At 40.9% G+C, this 18,795-nt stretch overlaps 2 protein-coding genes across 8 annotated transcripts in view; one reads left to right on the forward strand and one right to left on the reverse strand.

Annotated features, from left to right (window-relative positions):
* The window catches only part of LOC102538295 (olfactory receptor 10J1-like), a 240,045-nt gene extending 223,303 nt beyond the window's left edge, over positions 1 to 16,742 (forward strand). For 4 of the 7 annotated variants that reach the window (XM_072946301.1, XM_072946298.1, XM_072946300.1 and 1 more), the window contains one exon: positions 9,213 to 10,441. In XM_072946301.1, coding sequence (XP_072802402.1) covers positions 9,358 to 10,290 — 933 coding nt within the window. In that variant the 5' untranslated portion in view covers positions 9,213 to 9,357 and the 3' untranslated portion in view covers positions 10,291 to 10,441. Of the gene's footprint in view, positions 1 to 9,212; positions 10,442 to 15,963 lie in introns of those variants that run through there. The other 3 variants (XR_012062778.1, XM_072946302.1, XR_012062780.1) reach the window with 3 other exon arrangements.
* Positions 12,152 to 15,239, reverse strand: LOC102538027 (mucosal pentraxin-like). The gene is made up of 2 exons (XM_006215627.4): positions 15,032 to 15,239; positions 12,152 to 12,747 (listed from the first exon to the last, which is right to left on the reverse strand). Exons 1-2 carry the CDS (start codon positions 15,237 to 15,239, stop codon positions 12,152 to 12,154), a joined length of 804 nt encoding a protein of 267 aa, XP_006215689.3.
* Positions 16,743 to 18,795: the final 2,053 nt, after the last annotated feature.

Consider the following 18,795-nt stretch of genomic DNA (forward strand, 5'->3'; position numbering starts at 1 on the left):
GGGCCACAGTAGGAGTTTTGGGGAAAAAAGATGAACAATTTCATGCTTATACCTCACAAGTTGAGACTTCTTTCCAAACTGTTGTGTCTATGAAATGGAAGGTTGGACTACCTGAGCTCTAAGGTTTTCTGCAGGTCTAACATCTGAGCATTTTTTGGCCATTAGGATTGTAGGAGTTCAAGAAGATAAGTTACTTGAACAGTGTGGTCCTGTGGTGGTTCCCAAAAGAGCAGTGACTCCCGCTGCCTGGTTGATGAGTCCTTCGTTCTCCTATCTGGTCCGCCAGGCTGATGGTTCAGGATTTATAGTAACCTTGCCTCCTGTGATACTGTCTGAAAGCTGACAGAGGTGAAAAGAAAAAGCAACAGGAGGTGGTAATAGATTTCAAAGTGGAAATCAAAGAAAGAAAGGAGTTCAAGGCAGAACTCTGAAAGGATGTAGGATTGATGGTAACTATGGGACATTTGTTGAAAGTGCCTTGGGGCAGATGGTATTTTCAGTTTCCTATAAGCTTTTATCCTAAGTCCCAAAGTAGAGGAAAATATCACAATTTTAAAATGGGAAAGGACGTTAGAGATTACCAGTTTAAATTATTTTAAGTTTTGAGAAGCCTGAACACCAGAGCATGGTTTGTGCAAGTTTATACCTAAGCAATTAATCAGTGGCAAATACAGAGCTAAATTATCTGCTTGTTTTGGCTGAAGATTTAGGACAGAGGAAAGGACGAGAGACTAGGTGCTGTTAAGGACTGTATAACCCAATGTGGGGAGAAGTAAGGAAATGAACAAAAACATACCCAGGTAGTGACAAGGCAGATAATTAAATCAGAGTGATGTGATAGTGGGTGGTTAATTTAGATATTTAGGTTAATCACACACTGAAATGATAACGGTGCAGAAGAGTCTGTCTTAACAACCTCAAGTTCACTGACTGCCCAGATTAAATGGCATTCACCATCTCCTCTGGAAAACAGACTGAGAGATGTATACCATGTGCTAAATGACCACCACGGACGGGTAAGCTTCTTTGTAGCAGAAACACAAGGAAATAGTACTAGTATCACAAAGTTAAGGCTGAAGAAAATGTGAGGACAGAGGGTGATTAACGGCATTGAATACATTAGAGTTACCAAGTCGGAGAAGAAGCAGGAACAGCCCAATGAATTTGGTAAGTAGAAAAATCTTAGTGTAGCTCCCACCATCCAGGGTCTGTCTCAGCCATGCAAGCCCCAGATCTCAGTGGTAAACTCTCTAAAGCTGACCAGTCTCTGAGACATTATTCAAACTCACAAGGTAACTCAAAATGCTGATTGGTTCGTTTTTTATAGTAAATATTCAGGAACAGTCACCTCATGACTTTTGCTTCCTGGTGGATATAAGTACTTTAATGTATTAAAATGCACGTCAGAAAGTTACATAGTGTTCCCATATTACTCCATTCTTATCAAAGTATGAGTCACAATATATAAAAATTGCATCTTTTTTTGTCTTACTCCTCATCATGTAGTATATATTTTGATTGATTGCTCTTTACCTGGTTCTTAGCATGATGTAGGGCATGTTTAGATTTTCAATAAATATTTATTAGAGATATAAAGTGAGTAATTAGCTCATTGACTACTTCTATCATGATGTTGCAACCTAATAAATCATCCTCTCTTTCCTTAGAGATAACTTCTTTAAAAAAAACTCTCTTTTTTTTTGTTTTTATGGAGAAATATCTGGGGTTTTTTTTTCCTTTTTTATTGAGATACAGTCAGCTTACAATGTTGCATCAATTTCTGATGTACAGCATCATGTTTCAGTCATACATACACACATGTACGTTCCTTTTCATATTCTTTTTCACTATAGGTTACTACAAGATATTGAATATAGCTCCCTGTGCTATACAGTAGAAATTTGTATATCTATTTTGTATATAGTAGTTAGTATCTGCAAGGCTTGAACTCCCAATTTATCCCTTCCCACCCCCTTTCTCCTCTGGTAGCCGTAAGTTTGTTTCCTACGTCTGTGAGTCTGTTTCTGTCTTGTAAGTAAGTTCATTTATCTTTTTTCTCTTAAAGAGCACTACATTAGGCAACTCTGCCTCCAGTTGTTTCCTTCATGGGAGTCACCAATCTTGTCTTTGCATCTCTACTTAAGAAAACCAATACCAGGGAACATACTCTTCAATTCATTCCTATGGTAATGAGTATCATAGAATATTTTCTTCTGTGACTGATGGCCTGCCAGCCATATGGAGATATATAAAATAAGGACAAGATAAGGTCTTCTAATCCTCTTTCTGCGTTCTACCATTCTAACTATGAGATATCCAACTTTAAATTTAATTAACTGGAGATGCAGTACACTGAAGTCAGTAAATGAAAAAGAAGATGAAATTCCTTGTGTTGCCCGATTCTGACCTGCAGATACCCTTTACACCAATCACACGTCACATAGCTGAAGAAGAGGAGTCTCCTTTGACCTGCCTTTTACAATCTGTGAATGAATCTCTAGCCCTTTCAGGAACCATAAGCAACCTGACTGTCTGCGGCACATCCATGCCTATGTACTTGGCTGTATGGATTGTTTTAAAACATGTTACTCAGAATGTGTGGCCGGAATGGAAGGAAAATGGAAAAATGCCAGAGATTCTCTAATTGTGCATCACTCTCTTGTCTTCTGGATGCCATCATTTACCCCTTACTTCTAGAGCTTTTCCTTTTTTCTGCTTAGAGAATCATTTATGAATTGGCTTCAGTTTGCAGGCACCACTCCCACCCCCAAGCTGCATTTCTGTGCTAATTATAAGACATAGGCTTGCCAGATTATGATTATTTGTAGTCGTGTATCATCAAGAAGTCTTTTTTTTCCACTGGATGTGATGGAATGCACACTAAACTCAGAATCAGAGGACCCCATTTGAATTCCAGTTCTATTAAGTTTTATCTTGCATGCACTGTTGCCCTAATTAATGAAACTTCTTCTATACAAAAAAAAAATTTCATGGAATAAATGTAGAAGAAATGACATGGTTAGAAAAGCACTGTTTGCAATCCCTACTAAAAAATTGATTTGGAGAAGAGCCATTAAAAGATGAAATGATAAAAGATTAATGGGATCAATTTGAATAGAGCATCAGGCTGTTGCTACCTGAAACACCGATCAATGTAGCATTGATCAGTGAAATAACGAAACAATATGTGCCTTCTGATTAGGGTTAGCAGATAAAATATGGGATGCCCAGTCAAATTTCATTTTCAGATAATGAATAATTTTTAGTATAAGTATGTCCCATGCAATATTTGGGATATACTTATCCTAAAAATTATTTGTTATTTATTTAGAATTCAGATTTAACTGGGTATTTTGTATAGTTATTTGTTAAATCTGACAACCCTACTTAATACAATGCAAAATTGTACATATATATATATGGTTATATATAATTTCTATGTAGTTTAATATAGTGTAATATAGTTTATTCATTATATTTTAATATAGTTTCATAAACTGAACTTGCATCTAGTTAAGCCTTTAGCTACTTCCAATCTGCAGGAAACACAGGATATAGGTGAACAAGTTAAATGATACAATGAGTAAATAGATATCCAGAAGGTGAAACTTTTGACCTAGTTTTTAAACATGTCAGTGAAATGAGAAGAAAAAAAAAAAAGGCGAGGGATGGTGGAATGCTCTAGACCAGAGATGCTCAAAGGAGAATGATTTTGCCCCCAGGGGATATTTGGCAATATTTAGAGACATTTTTGGTTTTCCCCAACATAGTGGCAGAAGGGGAGAGGATGCTACTGACTTCTAGAAGGTAGAGTTCAGGGATGCTATAAACATCTTGTAACACACAGGACCACCTACCTCCTCACCTTCCACACACACAACAAAGAATTATCAGGCCCAAAATGTCAATAATGCTGCTGTTGAGAAACCTTGGTCTAGACTAAAAAAGACTTTTTAAAGATGTAACAACCACATGTAATGCATGATGCTTATTTGAATCTTGAAACCACACTATAATATAGAGCATTCCTATGACAGAAGGCAAGACAGCTGTTTAAAGAGAAGAATACAGAAAAAAATTTGATAACGGGAAAAGTTCACAATACATTGCTAAGAGGAAAAACAAACTGGATATAAAAAAGGTGTGTTTAACGTGACCACATATTATTAAAAGGGAGAAAGAGCTACAAAAATAATAACCATCTCATTTTTCCCATAAACGTAAGTATATATGTGTAAACAGATACAAACATATAGATGCATAGAAAAATGATTAGAAGACTGTCATCAAAATGTTAATAGTGTTGCTGTTTCTAAGTTGGATATCATAAGTGACTGGCATTATTATTCCTTTCCTGTGTTTTCTATAATGAACGTATAGTACTTTTTTAATTAGAGAGAAGTAGAATTATTTTAGAAAGAAAAGTCTTAGTCTGAGGTGAAGATCCTCACGGCCAACATTTTGTACATGGTAGAACTAAAACATCTCCCACGGATACAGAGACCGTGTTGATGGAGAGGTCGTACTAAGCCAGAAACTCAACTTACTGGAGTAGAGATCTACTGCTGTTTCCTTCTGTCTCCACCAAGTTCTGAGAATGAACCAGAGGGAGCATGAGGAATGGGTCTGAAAGTATATTCTGCCCTTCCCAAGTGTGGGAGATGGATCTCCTTAAGTGGGAGAGTTAGGCTGAGATGTACGTCTGGTAAGACTCTTGGAAATTGGCTGTAGAATGAAACTGGACAAGAGAAGCCATAGCTTCTTCAGCCCTCTTGCTATGATCTTATTTGAGTAAGTTTCAGGAAGCTGGCTGCTCTCTAATCCTGAAAAACTAAAATTTAGGGTCTTCTCTTTGTAAGCTTATCCAGTATTTCTATGGTTTACTTGACTAAAACTCAATACAGTATTAATTTCTGCAACCCCAACAACCCTCAGCAGTGAGTAAGCAAATGAAAGCATCTCCCTCATCTACTATCCAAGTTCCTAACAAAGCCCTTGAGATAAGCCCAAGGGTTCTCTCAGCCTTAGTACCCTAGAGGGATTTTCAAAGGGATGATCCCAGGAGACTTGCAGTAGACGGCTTTGCTCCTCTTGGGGAAAATAAATATCCAAGGCTCCTGAAAGCTAGAGTTTCAGAGACTGCATTTTTTTTTTCCTGTGCCACTTCCCAAGCCAAAGGAACCAATGCCCCCAGCCTCAAGGAATATAGCAGTAATTTGAGGTTCTCTCTGATACTAGAGGAGCTGAATTTTTCTTGCTTTGTGGGATTTAGCTTCCCTTGCAAATGCCTCTTGAACACATGGTGTTTTCACCTGCTTCCTCTGAATAGAGTCATCCTTTCAATGACTTTTAAAGATCACTGTCTGGAATATGACTCCTCCTTATTGCTAAGGTCGGACACAGTGAGTGGCTGTTAACAGAACTGAATGAAAATGGAATGCCATGTGTATTTTCCAAAATATTATTCTTTTCCCTCTTTGGTTTCAGTATTTGGTTGTATTGATTATCATGTTCATTAATATTGTATTTCTTCATGCTCATCTTGCTCTGTTAATGGATTCAAGGACATGAAATTTAGCTGAGACATTATAATGATCTCCAGATTTTTTAAAGACTATCAGGTTGAAGAGGAAAGAGAAGATGGGATAATGTGGGGCTGTGGCAAGTTGCAGGGAGACAGATATTGAGTCAATAGGAAGTACCATTCTCTAAGAACTAAGGCCATTCAAAAATATCTATATGGGCCTATAGAATGAGATAGTCTGCACCATTAGAAATGAAAAGAGTGAGATAGATTTATAGTACTGTTATGGAAAGTATTCAAGATACAATATGAAGTGAAAAAAGCTAGTTGTAAATTGGTATGCACAGTCTAATTCCATTTGTGTAAAATTGAAATGATATAGAAATATACACAGTTGTACTTGGGAATTTTCTAGACAGAAATAAACAAATTAAAACAAGCAAACATGAATCATGTTTACCTCTGGACCAAAGAATGTGAAGTACAGAAAGAGAAATTTAACTTTTCCATTTATACCCTTCTGTATAGACAGGTTTTTTTTTTTTTGCCTTAAGCATTTTTATTATATAAAAAAGCCTAGTTTTACTTTTTAAAGTAAACTTAGGTTTTTTTTTTTCTTTTTTAAAGAGGGGATGCTAACTTGTAAGATAATGAATTTCTAATCATTGGAAGCACTGAAGCAGAGTTTGGGGGCTCTTTGTGAGGAGTGCTGTGCTTTTAAAATTACCTCCTAACACTAAGGTCCTGTGATTCAGTTATATTTAAAAGGCTTAAAGCTACCAAGCACATGAGTTTTTCCAGCCTGCTTCCAATTGGAAGCAAAGACTTGGATAATGAAATGAATAAAATTAATCCCTTGCCTAGGATTGGTTGTCAGGTCTAAGCAGAAAATGATTTCTCTAGAAGGAAATATTTTTACTTTTTTTAGTGTGAAGAAATATTTTTGGCTAAAGATCCAGAATCCAAGGAAACAGAAAGTGGTGTGAAGTGTTGCTTTTTGCAGTGACATGGATTCCGCAAAGCTTGGCTGCCATTTTGTTTCAGCTGTCATGATCTTAGGATCCTAGTGTTACCATTCATCAGGTCTTTGCCACCTTGAGGAGTCCTCATTTTCCCGAGAGGGTGATGGAGGAGGAGATGGAATTACAGGAATGCACAAGCACAGCTCAATCTTTTCTCTTCTCTAACCTAGCTTATTTTTTTTTTTCATTCCCCTTAATATAGGTAGATTGATTTTCCAGTTACATAAGATTTGAATTTTATCTTGTTCAGTAATACATCATGAATCTCAGTTAAACAGGAGTGATTACAGACAAGCCTATCACCATATCTCAGAGGAAAAGGGGCACATATTTTGCTCTGCATTTTCTCTATGTTTTGAAAATATATTTTTCTGCTCTTCAAAATATGCCCTCATTCAACTACTTGCATTCCACTACAGTAGCAGTCAACACTGATCCTGTCTTTATTTAAAATTTCAATATTTTGTTCATCTTTGATTTTAGCATTAATGTTTTAAAATACTGCATTAAAATTGTATTCCTCTTGATTACAGGATTAGTTTTGGGTGCTCCTTTAAATTTTGCACCCAAGAGCAAGTATCACACTTGCCACGCTCCACTCCTGGCACTGCTCAGAAAGTTTTTCTTTTTACCAGCTACAATCTTTCTTTAAAAACTGAAGTTAATTTCCTCTGGATATGGCCCTTGGGTGCTCAAATTTCTATAAAATGTCTGTTCAGAGACTTTTAAGTTGCTTGTATGTTACATTGTCAACTTTTTCTTCTCCAAGATAAATTAACCCCCGGCTTTCACCTTTTCTTCTCAGTCTTCTCTGCAGCCTCATTAGAGAGTTCCATGTGGGAGAAGAATTTCACAATTGTGTTTTTCTGTTTAGAAAGGAGTAGTTAAGAAGAAAATCTGGATTATAGAGAGAGCATAAAAAGAAAAATGATGTGAGATTCTTCATTCATTACTCAGAAAAAAATATTTTTAGCATTTTGGTATATTTACTTCTAGGCTTTTTAAAAGCATGTGTGCTATTGAATGTGTTTCTTTCCTTTGTTAATTCCTTCTTTTTTCTTTTCTTTTCTTTTTATATTTACAAAATTACAGTCTATTTGTGTATCTCTGTATCTCTGTATCTCTGTATCTATCTATCTATCTATCTATCTATTGTATTTTTCTGTCAGCCCAGCCCTTTTTAGAGGTATCATGGCTACATGGTTGCCATCAGATGGACATGTTATAATTTATTTAATCATTCCTGTATTCATTTATATTGTTTTTGTCCTTCATTAATATAACTAATATCATAAAAACTTCTTATACATATATCCTGATACGTATCTTTGATTATTTCTTTAAAGTAAATAATTGGGAGTAGAAATATTAAGCCAAGGAGAATGGATATGCATTGTCACTAATGTTTCATATACTTATCTAAACATCCTAAAATTTTTCCAGTTTTCCCAGTGTTTTCCAGGTTTTCCAAATTTTCCCAAATGTAATCTCACTCCCAGAGTGAGGAAAATGCATTAATTTTTTGCAGTAAAAACAAAACAAGAAAAGTATATTCTTTCTCATCTGCTTTGTAGTCATGATGCTTCTCAGGCAGGCGTGGTGTAGGACAAACCACAATGGCCTTAAAATTAAAAGAATGAATCTAGAACTTAATAATTTTGGGAAAATGACCTAACCCTAGATGTCTTTAGGTTCCCCATCTGCAGGATGGAGGTCATTCTGACCTAACATACGGGATTGTTATGCTGTTGAATAATACAGGTTAAAAACTCTTTATAAACTAAAAAGTGCCTAAGGGACTAATATTGTTGTTGTTGTTATTATTAAATATTTTTTTAGTGAGAACTTTCTGATCCCCAGTAACTCCCCAGATAGGGAATAGAGGAAGAGACAGGCCAACTGGTTTCCCCAAAGATACCAGTTTATAATTCTGAAGGAATCGGAAAAGAGAGTTGAGAAGTCTAAGGGTAAGTTAAACTACCTGTGAAAATTCACATCTAAGCACGAGCTAGAAAACGCACAGTTCACGAGAACAACTTAGCAACTGAACGACACTGTAGAAAGCTTGGATGCGTATGTTGTGTTTAGTCCTGAGAAGACTTTGTGAGCAAGAGGAGACTTGAGGTAAGAACTGAAAAACTGGAGAGAGGAACATGGTTTGTTAAAAACAATGTGCGTGTGGGTTGGTCGGGGTGTAGTCAGGTTTGAAGCTACTGAGTGATTTGTAAAAAGAGTTCAAGAAAGGTGCAGACAAGTGGAACAGGGTGTAAGCAAACACCCATGTCTTGTTGGAGCAGGGAGCATTGTCTTGTTCGGCAACCTAGAAGGGAAGATCTTTAAGAAGATGGTAAAATTGTGGTTTAAGCAAAAGGGGAAGAGTTGTGGGCAAAGTTGGCATTTTTTTTTAAGTAAATGAAAATTTGAAACTATAATCTACAAGAAACAAAATTCTTTTCAAACTTAATTATGCATGCATCTCCTGCTTCTTTAGCCTCAGTTTCCCCCAACATCTATGTTCTAACACACGAGGAAACCTTTTCCAAACTTGACCCCACCTTCCTTCCTTCCACCTTATCCCATCTCTGTTTGTTCTTTTGTAGCTTTATGCATAAGTGTCCATCCATGAATTTATTTCCTTTTTGTGTCTTTCTCTTTTTCACCTGTAGGTGAGCAGAAGTCCCCATTAACCAAGCATCCATCAGGAGCAAATCCGTATTTCCTTCTCCTACAGTTCTCCTGCCCAAAGCACAGGGCACTGATGTATTAGGCTGCTCGGCCTATATCTCCAGCTTTTGGACCTGGAATTTATCGATGAAGGCAGAGAACCACACAGTAGTGAGTGAATTTGTTTTCCAGGGTTTTTCCAGCTTTCATGAACACAAGCTCACCCTCTTTGTGGTATTTCTTACCTTGTACCTTTTCACCCTGGCTAGCAATGTCACCATTGTGACCATAATCAGCATTGACCGCCGCCTTCACACCCCCATGTACTTCTTTCTCACTGTGCTTTCCACATCAGAGACCTTGTACACGCTGATCACTGTGCCTCGGATGCTCTGTAACCTCATAGGCCTGAACCAGCCCATCTCCTTGGCAGGCTGTGCCACCCAGATGTTCTTCTTCATCACTCTGGCCATCAACAACTGCTTCCTGCTCACAGCCATGGGGTATGACCGCTACGTGGCCATCTGCCACCCCCTGAGGTACAGGGTCATCATGAACAAGCGAGTGTGTGCCCAGCTGGTGTGGGGGGCCTGCAGCGTTGGCCTGCTGGTGGCTGTCATTCAGATTTCCTCTGTGTTCAGGCTACCCTTTTGTGACAGAGAGGTGGCCCATTATTTCTGTGATATCCGCCCGGTTATGAAGCTCTCCTGTGCTGACACCGCTGTACACAACATAATTAACTTCATCGTCAGCTCTCTGGTTATCGTGGTGCCCATGGGTCTGGTCCTCATCTCCTACATCTTCATCATCTCCACCATCTTCAAGATTGCCTCAGCCGAGGGCCGGAAGAAGGCTTTTGCAACATGCGCCTCCCACCTCACTGTGGTCATCATCCACTACGGCTGTGCCTCCATCGCCTACCTCAGGCCCAAGTCAGACAACATGAGGGATCAGGACCAGCTGATCTCAGTGACTTACACCGTTTTCACTCCTCTGCTTAATCCTGTGGTGTACACTTTAAGGAACAAGGAGGTCAAGGATGCCCTCCACCGTGTTATTGGCAGGAACCGTCTTGCCTAGCATCTTTGGTGGTTTGGTATAGAGCCCATCATCCTCTGGGTATTTTTGTAATCAGAAGAAAACTTGATCCTATCATTCTTCTTCTACCCTGAGAGAAGAAAAATTTAGTGGTAAGCCTGCATTAAAGAAACGAGAGTTTCTTTGACTTGAATTTTGTTTTTGCCATCATTCTCCTATACTGTCTGTTCATCTGAATGGCTACCCCCAGGGAAGTGGCCCAATGCTGCTCACAAGGTAGAGAGCTGGTTGGGAATAATAAGCAGGAGGGTAGCTGATTGTTTCCACTGTGCTAATGGCAGGAAAGTGGGCTGCATAGCACCTGTTGGAAGTGACAGGTTGAAAGATCAACCTAAATGCCAGGTGGATATTGAGCTCTGAACTTTCAAAGAGAACATGGTTGGTGGACAGTATGTGCTGAAAGCACAGTCAAAACCACCTTTCTTACTTATCATCACTTTCTCCTTTGGGCAGCAACAAGAGTAACGGATTCTGACATTCCAGATGAAATTTTATCAACTTAAAACATTCTCACCTGCCTTAAAGACCCATGAAATTTTGTTCTTCCCAATTTTGTCAAAGCTCCCATTAGAACTGACTCCTTGGTGAGTTTTGTATATTCACAGGCTAGTAAGCAACTTGTCACATCCAGCAAGTGAATTTCACTACGGTTAGACATGCTTTCTGTAGGGGGAATGCATATGCTACAGTGTATTCGTTCACAAGTGTAGGGGTATCTGAAGATCTTTTTGGAAAGTAAATGTATTGGTCCTGCCTCCCAACTAACTCTGACTGTCCCAGATCTGGAAATTAGCCTGTGATTTTCATTCAGTCTCCACGTGGAGCCTGAGCTGTTATCTGTGTCTTGCCTTGGTCCGCTTCATTTCTACATTGATGAACTCATTTTCTGTGAACCGTTGGATGCCTGGTTTAAACTCTGAGTTTAAGCCTTTGTCTAAAGAAGAGTCTGGGCATCTACCAATTCCTACTATCTTTGCCCCCTGAAGGGGAAAACTGTATTGAGTTGTGAGAAAGTTTTAAGAATTTAGGATTATTTGACCTGGAGTTAAAAAGAGACAGAACTTTCCAAATGTCTTCCAGTCCATAAAGGGCTGATGTTTAAAAAAAAAAATCTATGTCTCCCACCCACCGTGCCCCTCCTGCTTAAGAACAGTCCAAGTGTCCCCATAGACGATGCACTGAAAGTGCATGTCAGACAAAGGACTTGGGAATCCCTAAGGGTGGAAGGCCCAAGAAGGGCAATCTTCACGTTTGGGGAGGGTTTCCTGAAAGAATCAAAGCTCTGCCTCCCCAGAGCCCCTGCCTCCAAGACAGCAACCTGGGAGTGAGTGTGAAGAAGAGCCTGCAAGGCAGTTCCTCTCTGCCTCTGCCTGAAAACACCTCTGCATCCTTTCCGGGCTAGGTTCGTGGGGACACTCACACCCCTACTTCTGAGAAGGCCCCACAGAAGAGTCTGTCTTTGGGGGACCTGCCCACAACAGTAGCCCATTCTTGAAGGCCCTCCCAGCAGTCAAGTCATTTTATAGACTGATGGCTTTTTGGCACACAGAATCCCCACGGGTCCTCCCACATCCCCTGTCCAGGGCTCTGCAAGATTGGCACCCCTGCTGAAAGCTGTGTGTTCCCCTGGGTTCTGACAGATTGATGCTCCAGAAAATCCTGGTGCAGTTCACCCAAGGTGGTTTCATATACAGAGACTGTGTATTAAAGGCCTACTTATCCCTTGTGTCCTTAATGTGGTTTACACCATCTTAACAGAGCCGGAGGAAACTTAAGTCAGTGTGTTTCATTTCAAAGAGAATGTGTGTTATTAAACAGAAGTCATGTTGGCAGAGTGTGAGGCTTAAGCCCACAAGGTGGGCTTAACCACCACGTAGCCCTTATCTTTATAAGTCAGGGCCTGCCAGCTCAAGACGTTGCCACTGTAACACGAGGCGCACATGTCCCTGAGGGGGACCACCCGATCCCACAAGGACACATCCCATATCTCCCCAACAAAGGACTGTTTTGCATCAAAACTTCCCCCAAAGGAATCCTGCTCCTGTCCCAGGATGATGCTTGCCTCTTGCTTCACATAGTACCCTTTCTGCAAACCCTTCCGCCCCACGGGGTTCCCGTCCACCCAGAGTTCAGCAATCCCAGAGGCAGACTCCCAGCTGGCACAGAGATGGACTGGAGCGTAAGGAGACGGGGGGGCCTTGAAGGTGACCGCAGCGTTCCCCACGTGCAGCATGTACTCTCCTACTTTGCTGACAAAGAGAAGCAGCTCGTTGTCCCTGGACTTGGTGCTGTAGGAGAAGAGGCTGTAAGAGCGGCTGAGGTCTGTGAAGGCTTTCAGGCACAGCGTGAAGTTCTTCAGCGGCTTCTTCAACCGGGGGATCAGGGACACATAGGCTGTGTTTGATTCTTCGGGGAAAATAAACGCCTTCCCTCCCAAGTCTGTGGAGAAAAGACAACGGGACAGAAATTCTCTCAGTGCTCTTGTTGGGTCTGCTCTCACTCTGGACCATAAGCTGCCTCCCGAGCGAACAGACGCAGCGCGCTGGAGTTCGCAAGGTGCCTGCAGGTGCCTTACCTCCGTGACCACGTGCGCAGAATGTGCGTGTTACGAGGTGGGCTTTGCTACAGCTATCCTGACAGAGGAATTAGGGATGTCCTTTATTAACCCCCACGCCCATCTTCTCTGTAGGTTTCATCCGGATAGAATAGCAAACACCAGTCGTAGAAAATGAAACACAGCTGACTCCTGGAGGGGAGCATCCTGTATTCTCCCACCACTGATCATGCTCTGAGATGCCTCCCACGGGACTCTCATAGCTGGGGTTAAACGTAATTATCATGTCCCTTCTTGAACCATGGCTTGGCTATGCTGGGCCAGTGCTCATCGTTAGTGCAACGTGTGAGGAATAGAACAGTGTGCAAAGCCCATGGCCTTTATGGTGTCCTCACCTTCCTGTCCACTCCCTTTTTGCAGCTCTGTATGCCCATTCGGGACCAGTTTCCCCATGGCTGCAACCCAGGATTATGGAATTACTCACCGTCTCCTTATTTCCTCTTAAGACCCACGAGAGGGGAGGGCTTAATCATTATAAAAACCAATTATTTTTCTTTTTCTTGCTTAGAAAAGCAAATTTAACAACTATTATGGCCTTGAAATAAATTAGAGAATAATGACTAACTGAATCAAGGGAGACATAGCCGAGAAGCACTATGAGTTGAATTAGTTTTGCTTTAAGTAGGAAATGGAAACATAGCAGAATTCTTATTTCCTTGGATACAAGGGTTTCTTAAGAATTGCTCACCTTGGACAAAGAATAGAAACAGAACATTTAGAGAGAGGGAGGGCTAGGAAGAGATTTCAGAGGTGGGGGGAGGAGCTTCATCCATTACAACGAGACTTAGAAGGATGGGAAAGTAAACCATGAATTTATACCCTGTGATCTACTCATCGCCCGGTGCATGATTTGGGACCTTGTCAGTATACAAAACTGGAGCAAAATAGCATGGTTGGCAAGAGAGTGATAGTGAAATGATAGAGAAGGGGGCGTCTCCAACTTGAGAAGATGAAGTTGTGCTTAGTGGCAATAATAGAATGGGGTGCAGAGGGATGGATGCCAAAACGTTAAAGCTTTTTTTCACTTCTAATAAAAACTAACTTTTTGCAACACTTAACACATCACAAAGTACATTTTCACTTTAACTTATCTCACCCAATCTTCCTAAACAACCCTTTGCAAGTTTGATGTCATTCTTATACCCATTTCATGGATGAAGAAACCGAGGCTCAGAGTTCAGCAACTTCACAAAGTCAATTCAGTTAGTTTGGGAGAAACTGGTTCTCTGATTTCAAGTCCAGAATTCTTCCAAAATGTCATATTTCACGTGACCTGGACTAACAGATTGAGAAGAATGAGAGAATGAACACCCCAACCCCTGCAATGACCCCTTTTTTTTTCCTTCCCCAATAAAAGCTACATATCCCTTCTTATTCTCTCAGGGGAGAGGTAATTCCACATGGTCAGCAAAGCCAGGTCTGGGGCTTGCTTATGCCAGGCATAGCCTGACTCGGCAGCATCTGTGGTGCTTCTGAAGACACATCCGATGGAATTCTCCTCTCCTTGATTGTAGGCGAACTCGCTGCTCTTGCACAGAATACAGAAAAGCTTGAGATATGTGACTTCCAAGATGAGATTATGGAAAGATTGTGGCTTTTGTGCTGGGCACTTTCTGTTAGGTCACTCCCTGTGGGAGAAGTCAGTTGCCACATTGCAAGCTGCTCTGTAGAAAGGTCCACGTGGCAAGGAACTAAGGGAAGCCTCCCGCCAAGCGCCGATGAGGAACTGAGGCCCCGAGCCCTGCAGCCTGTAAAGACCGGGGTCCTGACAGTAACCTTGTGAGTGAGCTTGGGAGCAGATGCCCGCCTTGTCCAGCCTTCAGATGGGAGGACAGCCCTGGTCGGCTGACTGCAGCCGCAGGAGAGACCTTGAGTCAGAGTCATCCAGCTACGCTGTTCCCTAACTCCTGATGCACGGTAAATATGAGATAATACGCAGTCGATGTTTTAAGCTCCGTTTTGAGGTGATTTGTCATGCCTCGAGATAACTTATCCCATCCTTCATTCTCATCTTCCTCAAAACGGCTGCTGCAGCAGCAGCAAGAGGAGCTATACTCCAGCTCCCCTGGGACTCGGAGGAACTTTTCCCCTTCAAGGCTCAGGACCTACCTGAATGTGTCATCCCCTCTGAGAGGAAGACGAGGAGCAGGACACCTGGAAGAAGCTTCTCCATCGTGCGCTCTTTGGGTGGTAGCAGTGGGCGGGACACAGCAGCCGTAGTGATGGAGAGATGCTCACTGTCTGGCTTCTTATATTGTGCTTCTGGGGCACAGCCTTTGTACCAGTAACAGAAGGCAAAGCTGTAAATGGTAAACATTAACTGAACCCGGATGTGATTTAGAAACAGATTTGTGTACTTTCTGATCTGTTGTTTCAGTTGCAGGGGTTTTCCTTTTTCTTTTAACTGTTCTGTTTCCTGCTGAGCCGTCCTGTTCAGGTCCCCCACAAGGAAATGTCCCTAAAGGGACATTGAGTTACCTAACATGTATAAGGAAATTGAGGCAGTCTATTGTTAGTTCTGTAAGATGGGCCTGCTCTTGGAGCTGCTGGAGGAACCATGTCCCCGCTGTGTTTAGGGGCTGGGGTATCACTATGGAGGAATGGCATTTACTGATTCAGGTGGCTGAGAACTTTGAATAGGTGAGCTTTAGCTCTTGTGGTCTTGGTGATGAACTTGCCAGTTTCTCCATAAAGGACCTTCTAGGTGTTGGGTGTTAAGAGGATGCCCTTCACCTGGACTCTGGGCTTCAGCTACGAGACAAGCAGCTCAAAGAAGGTGTCTGTGAAGGTGGACAGAGTGAGCCATGTCAGGACGGCATGGAATAGTGCTTGGATACTGGGAACAAGCTGGCTATGTTATGGCCTAAATCTGTGATTTACAAAGCTGACTACTATAGACATGTTATCCTGCGGTCTATTTCTCTGCCTCTGATAAAAATTTTTGTGAGTTGCTCTGTTAGTTCTTCCTATTTTAAATTCATCACACGTGGTAAGACTTAAAAATTCAAGAACACATGGGTCATGTATGTTTTCTCCCACAGTTTGATCTGCAGCGTCTATGGCTGCGATTCGTCCATGACAAGAGCCCAGCACTGCTGGTGGGGCTGCGCCCCGCAGGCTGTCCTTGCCCAGCTTCAAGACCAAAGAAAGAGCCCAGAGGCAGTGATGGAGACATCGGAGGTTTAATGGAGGGGGGCTCTTACACGTCTGAAGCAAGGTCCCGGCGCAGCTCCCCACCATGTGCCGCAGACGGCGGGCAGGACAGGGCGGCAGTCTCCCCCACTGGGGCCCGGGGGAGGTTAGCAGTTATAAGGGGAATTGACGGTAGGTTGGCTCACTGGTTACCAGGGAAACCAGCAGAGAGGCGCTCACCGCCCCTCTGATGAGGACAGTCACCAGGAGGGGCCTGGGGCAAGTGTGCAGGAAGGTCAGTCATGTGAGTAGAGGGTAGGGGGAGCAGGCACTGGTCCAGCAGGGCATGTACATGCAGAGAGCAAGAGGACAGCCATCTTGACTGGCCCCAGCACACACTACTCGTGGAGTGAGCTAATGTGGGTGTTTCTAGGTTGACGGGAAGAACTAAAGGAAGTGGTCTAAGGCTCTCCATTGCAAACAACAAAAGCCACTGTATTCATTGTGGCAGTTCATTTCTACTTAAGCTATGCAACAAACCACCTCAAAACTCAGATTTTAAAACAATAAACATTTAGTTTGTGAGTCTGTGGGTTGATGATTGGGGTTTAGTGATTCTTTTGGTCTCAGCTGGGTGATTAACAGCAAGCCAGCTAGTTGGACAATCATAGTATATGAGAGAAATGGTGTGGTGGGAATTAAAGCATTTAAAAATCCTTGCCTTGTTTGTATAATTTTAGATTGGTCTAAATCAATCTAGATTTCTCTTTCCTTTAATTCATAGTAACATACAACATCAAGAATTCGCTAAGGAATTTTTAGCCATTTTTCATAGTATATGTTTATGTAATATAAAATAAATTATTTTCCATAAAATATTACTTTAGATCAATATATTACAATTAAAGGTTACATCGTAAGTTAGTTTTATTAAAGCCTTCAATAATATTCATAATACATATCTAAAAAGACAATTTGATTTATCCACATTTAATAAGTGCTTCACATTATTGAATTAATTTTTATTGTGAAAGAAAACATAATTTATAGACAGATTTAAAATGACATTTTATGTATCACATTTCATTTGGGGATAAAATAATGCATTTAAACAAAGTTTGAAAAATACAAAGTTTAAAATTTTAACTACTTTTGCTATTTTTTCCAAAAAAAAATTTTGATGGCTTTTTTTTAAAAAAGATGATACCTGTAAACTTCAGGCAGGGAAGAATTCTGTTCCGCTCGCTAGTGCACATCTAGTGTTACTTCCTAGTCACCTGTTCTCATCTCTCATTTTCTTTTTCAGTGTTTTTTGGGAGGGGGGAATAATTAGGTTTGTTTATTTATTTATTTGTTTGTTTCTTTATTTAGTGGAGGTATTGGGGATTGAGCCTGGGACCTCAGGCATGCTAAGTATGCGCTCCACCACTGAGCTGTTTCTTCCCCTCTCTTTGATGACTTTGACTTGTATTTTTGACACATAGAGCCTAAACACACACACACATAATGAAAAAAACCAAAAATATCAATGCTTAGTTTCCAAGTACAGTCCTCTCTCCGTATCCATGGGGGAATCCCCCTCCCCGTATCAAAATTCACGGATGCTCAATTTCCTTATATAAAATGGTGTAGTATTTGCACGTAACCTACACGCACTGTCCCATGTTCTTTGAATCATCTCTAGATTACTTAGCATACCTAATGCAGTATAAACGCTGTGTAAATAGTTGCCACTGCATGGCAAATTCAACGTTTGCTTTTGGAGCTTTCTGGAATTTTTTTCCAAATATTTTTTGAACTGCGGTTGGTTAAATCCGTGGATGTATAACCTGCAGTTATAAAGGGCCAACTGTGTTTATTTTCCCAGGGTCTAATAAAGTGCTGAAGACATCTTGATGTGTTATAGAATATTTATTAGATTAGTACATTTTTGTCAATAAATATGGATAAATTTCAAAAACAGAATACATATGCAAATTTAAAATAATACCATATGTTTATAATTACAGACATATGTACTAAGGTACAAACATTTGAAGGAAAAATACACACACGCTCATCATGGTTAACTCCAAGGAAGGAGGAAGTAAGGAAGGGGGCCGAATGGGGGCGAGTTTCTGTGTCCATAAATGTTATTACTTTAAAAAAAGAGATGGGAAACAATTATGACAAATATGGCATGGCAAAAATATAGTATATATGGTTTTTGATGTATAATTCTATAACCTACTTTTTGTAAATTTAAATTTTTCATGACTTATTTTTTAAAGATAAATATGTGAATTTTCTGAGTGATCATTCTTATGCTTCTCGTTTATGTGTTACATTTCAACATGAATATTCCATACAATCCATAACTTTAACCAATGACGACTTATGGATATAAGTGAAACAAATGTATGACTAAGTGGGAAAAAAAACATGTTAAATGGTTTAATGGTCAAAACCACCAAAGCTCTTGCAGTGATAAAGTTGCAGAGCGGTTGAGTCATGGGCAGGTGCTTCTCATCCTCACTAACCACCAGACCTGCTCCATTGACGTCTACTGGGAGGTCCTCATCTGGTTCCGTTTTAAAGGAAAAAGGTCAAGAAATGAAGAGCCTTCCCCCTCGCTCTCATTTCACAGCCCACAGCTGACCCACATTGTGAACGATGTCGGTTTTCTGATGAGGTAACAGTCCTTCCTGGTCCCACGTTGTCCCAAGACCTGGAAGCCCAGATACCAAGTGTCAGTGAGGCTG

Source organism: Vicugna pacos, chromosome 21 (genome assembly GCF_048564905.1).
Source record: "Vicugna pacos chromosome 21, VicPac4, whole genome shotgun sequence".
Classification (NCBI taxonomy): domain Eukaryota; kingdom Metazoa; phylum Chordata; class Mammalia; order Artiodactyla; family Camelidae; genus Vicugna; species Vicugna pacos.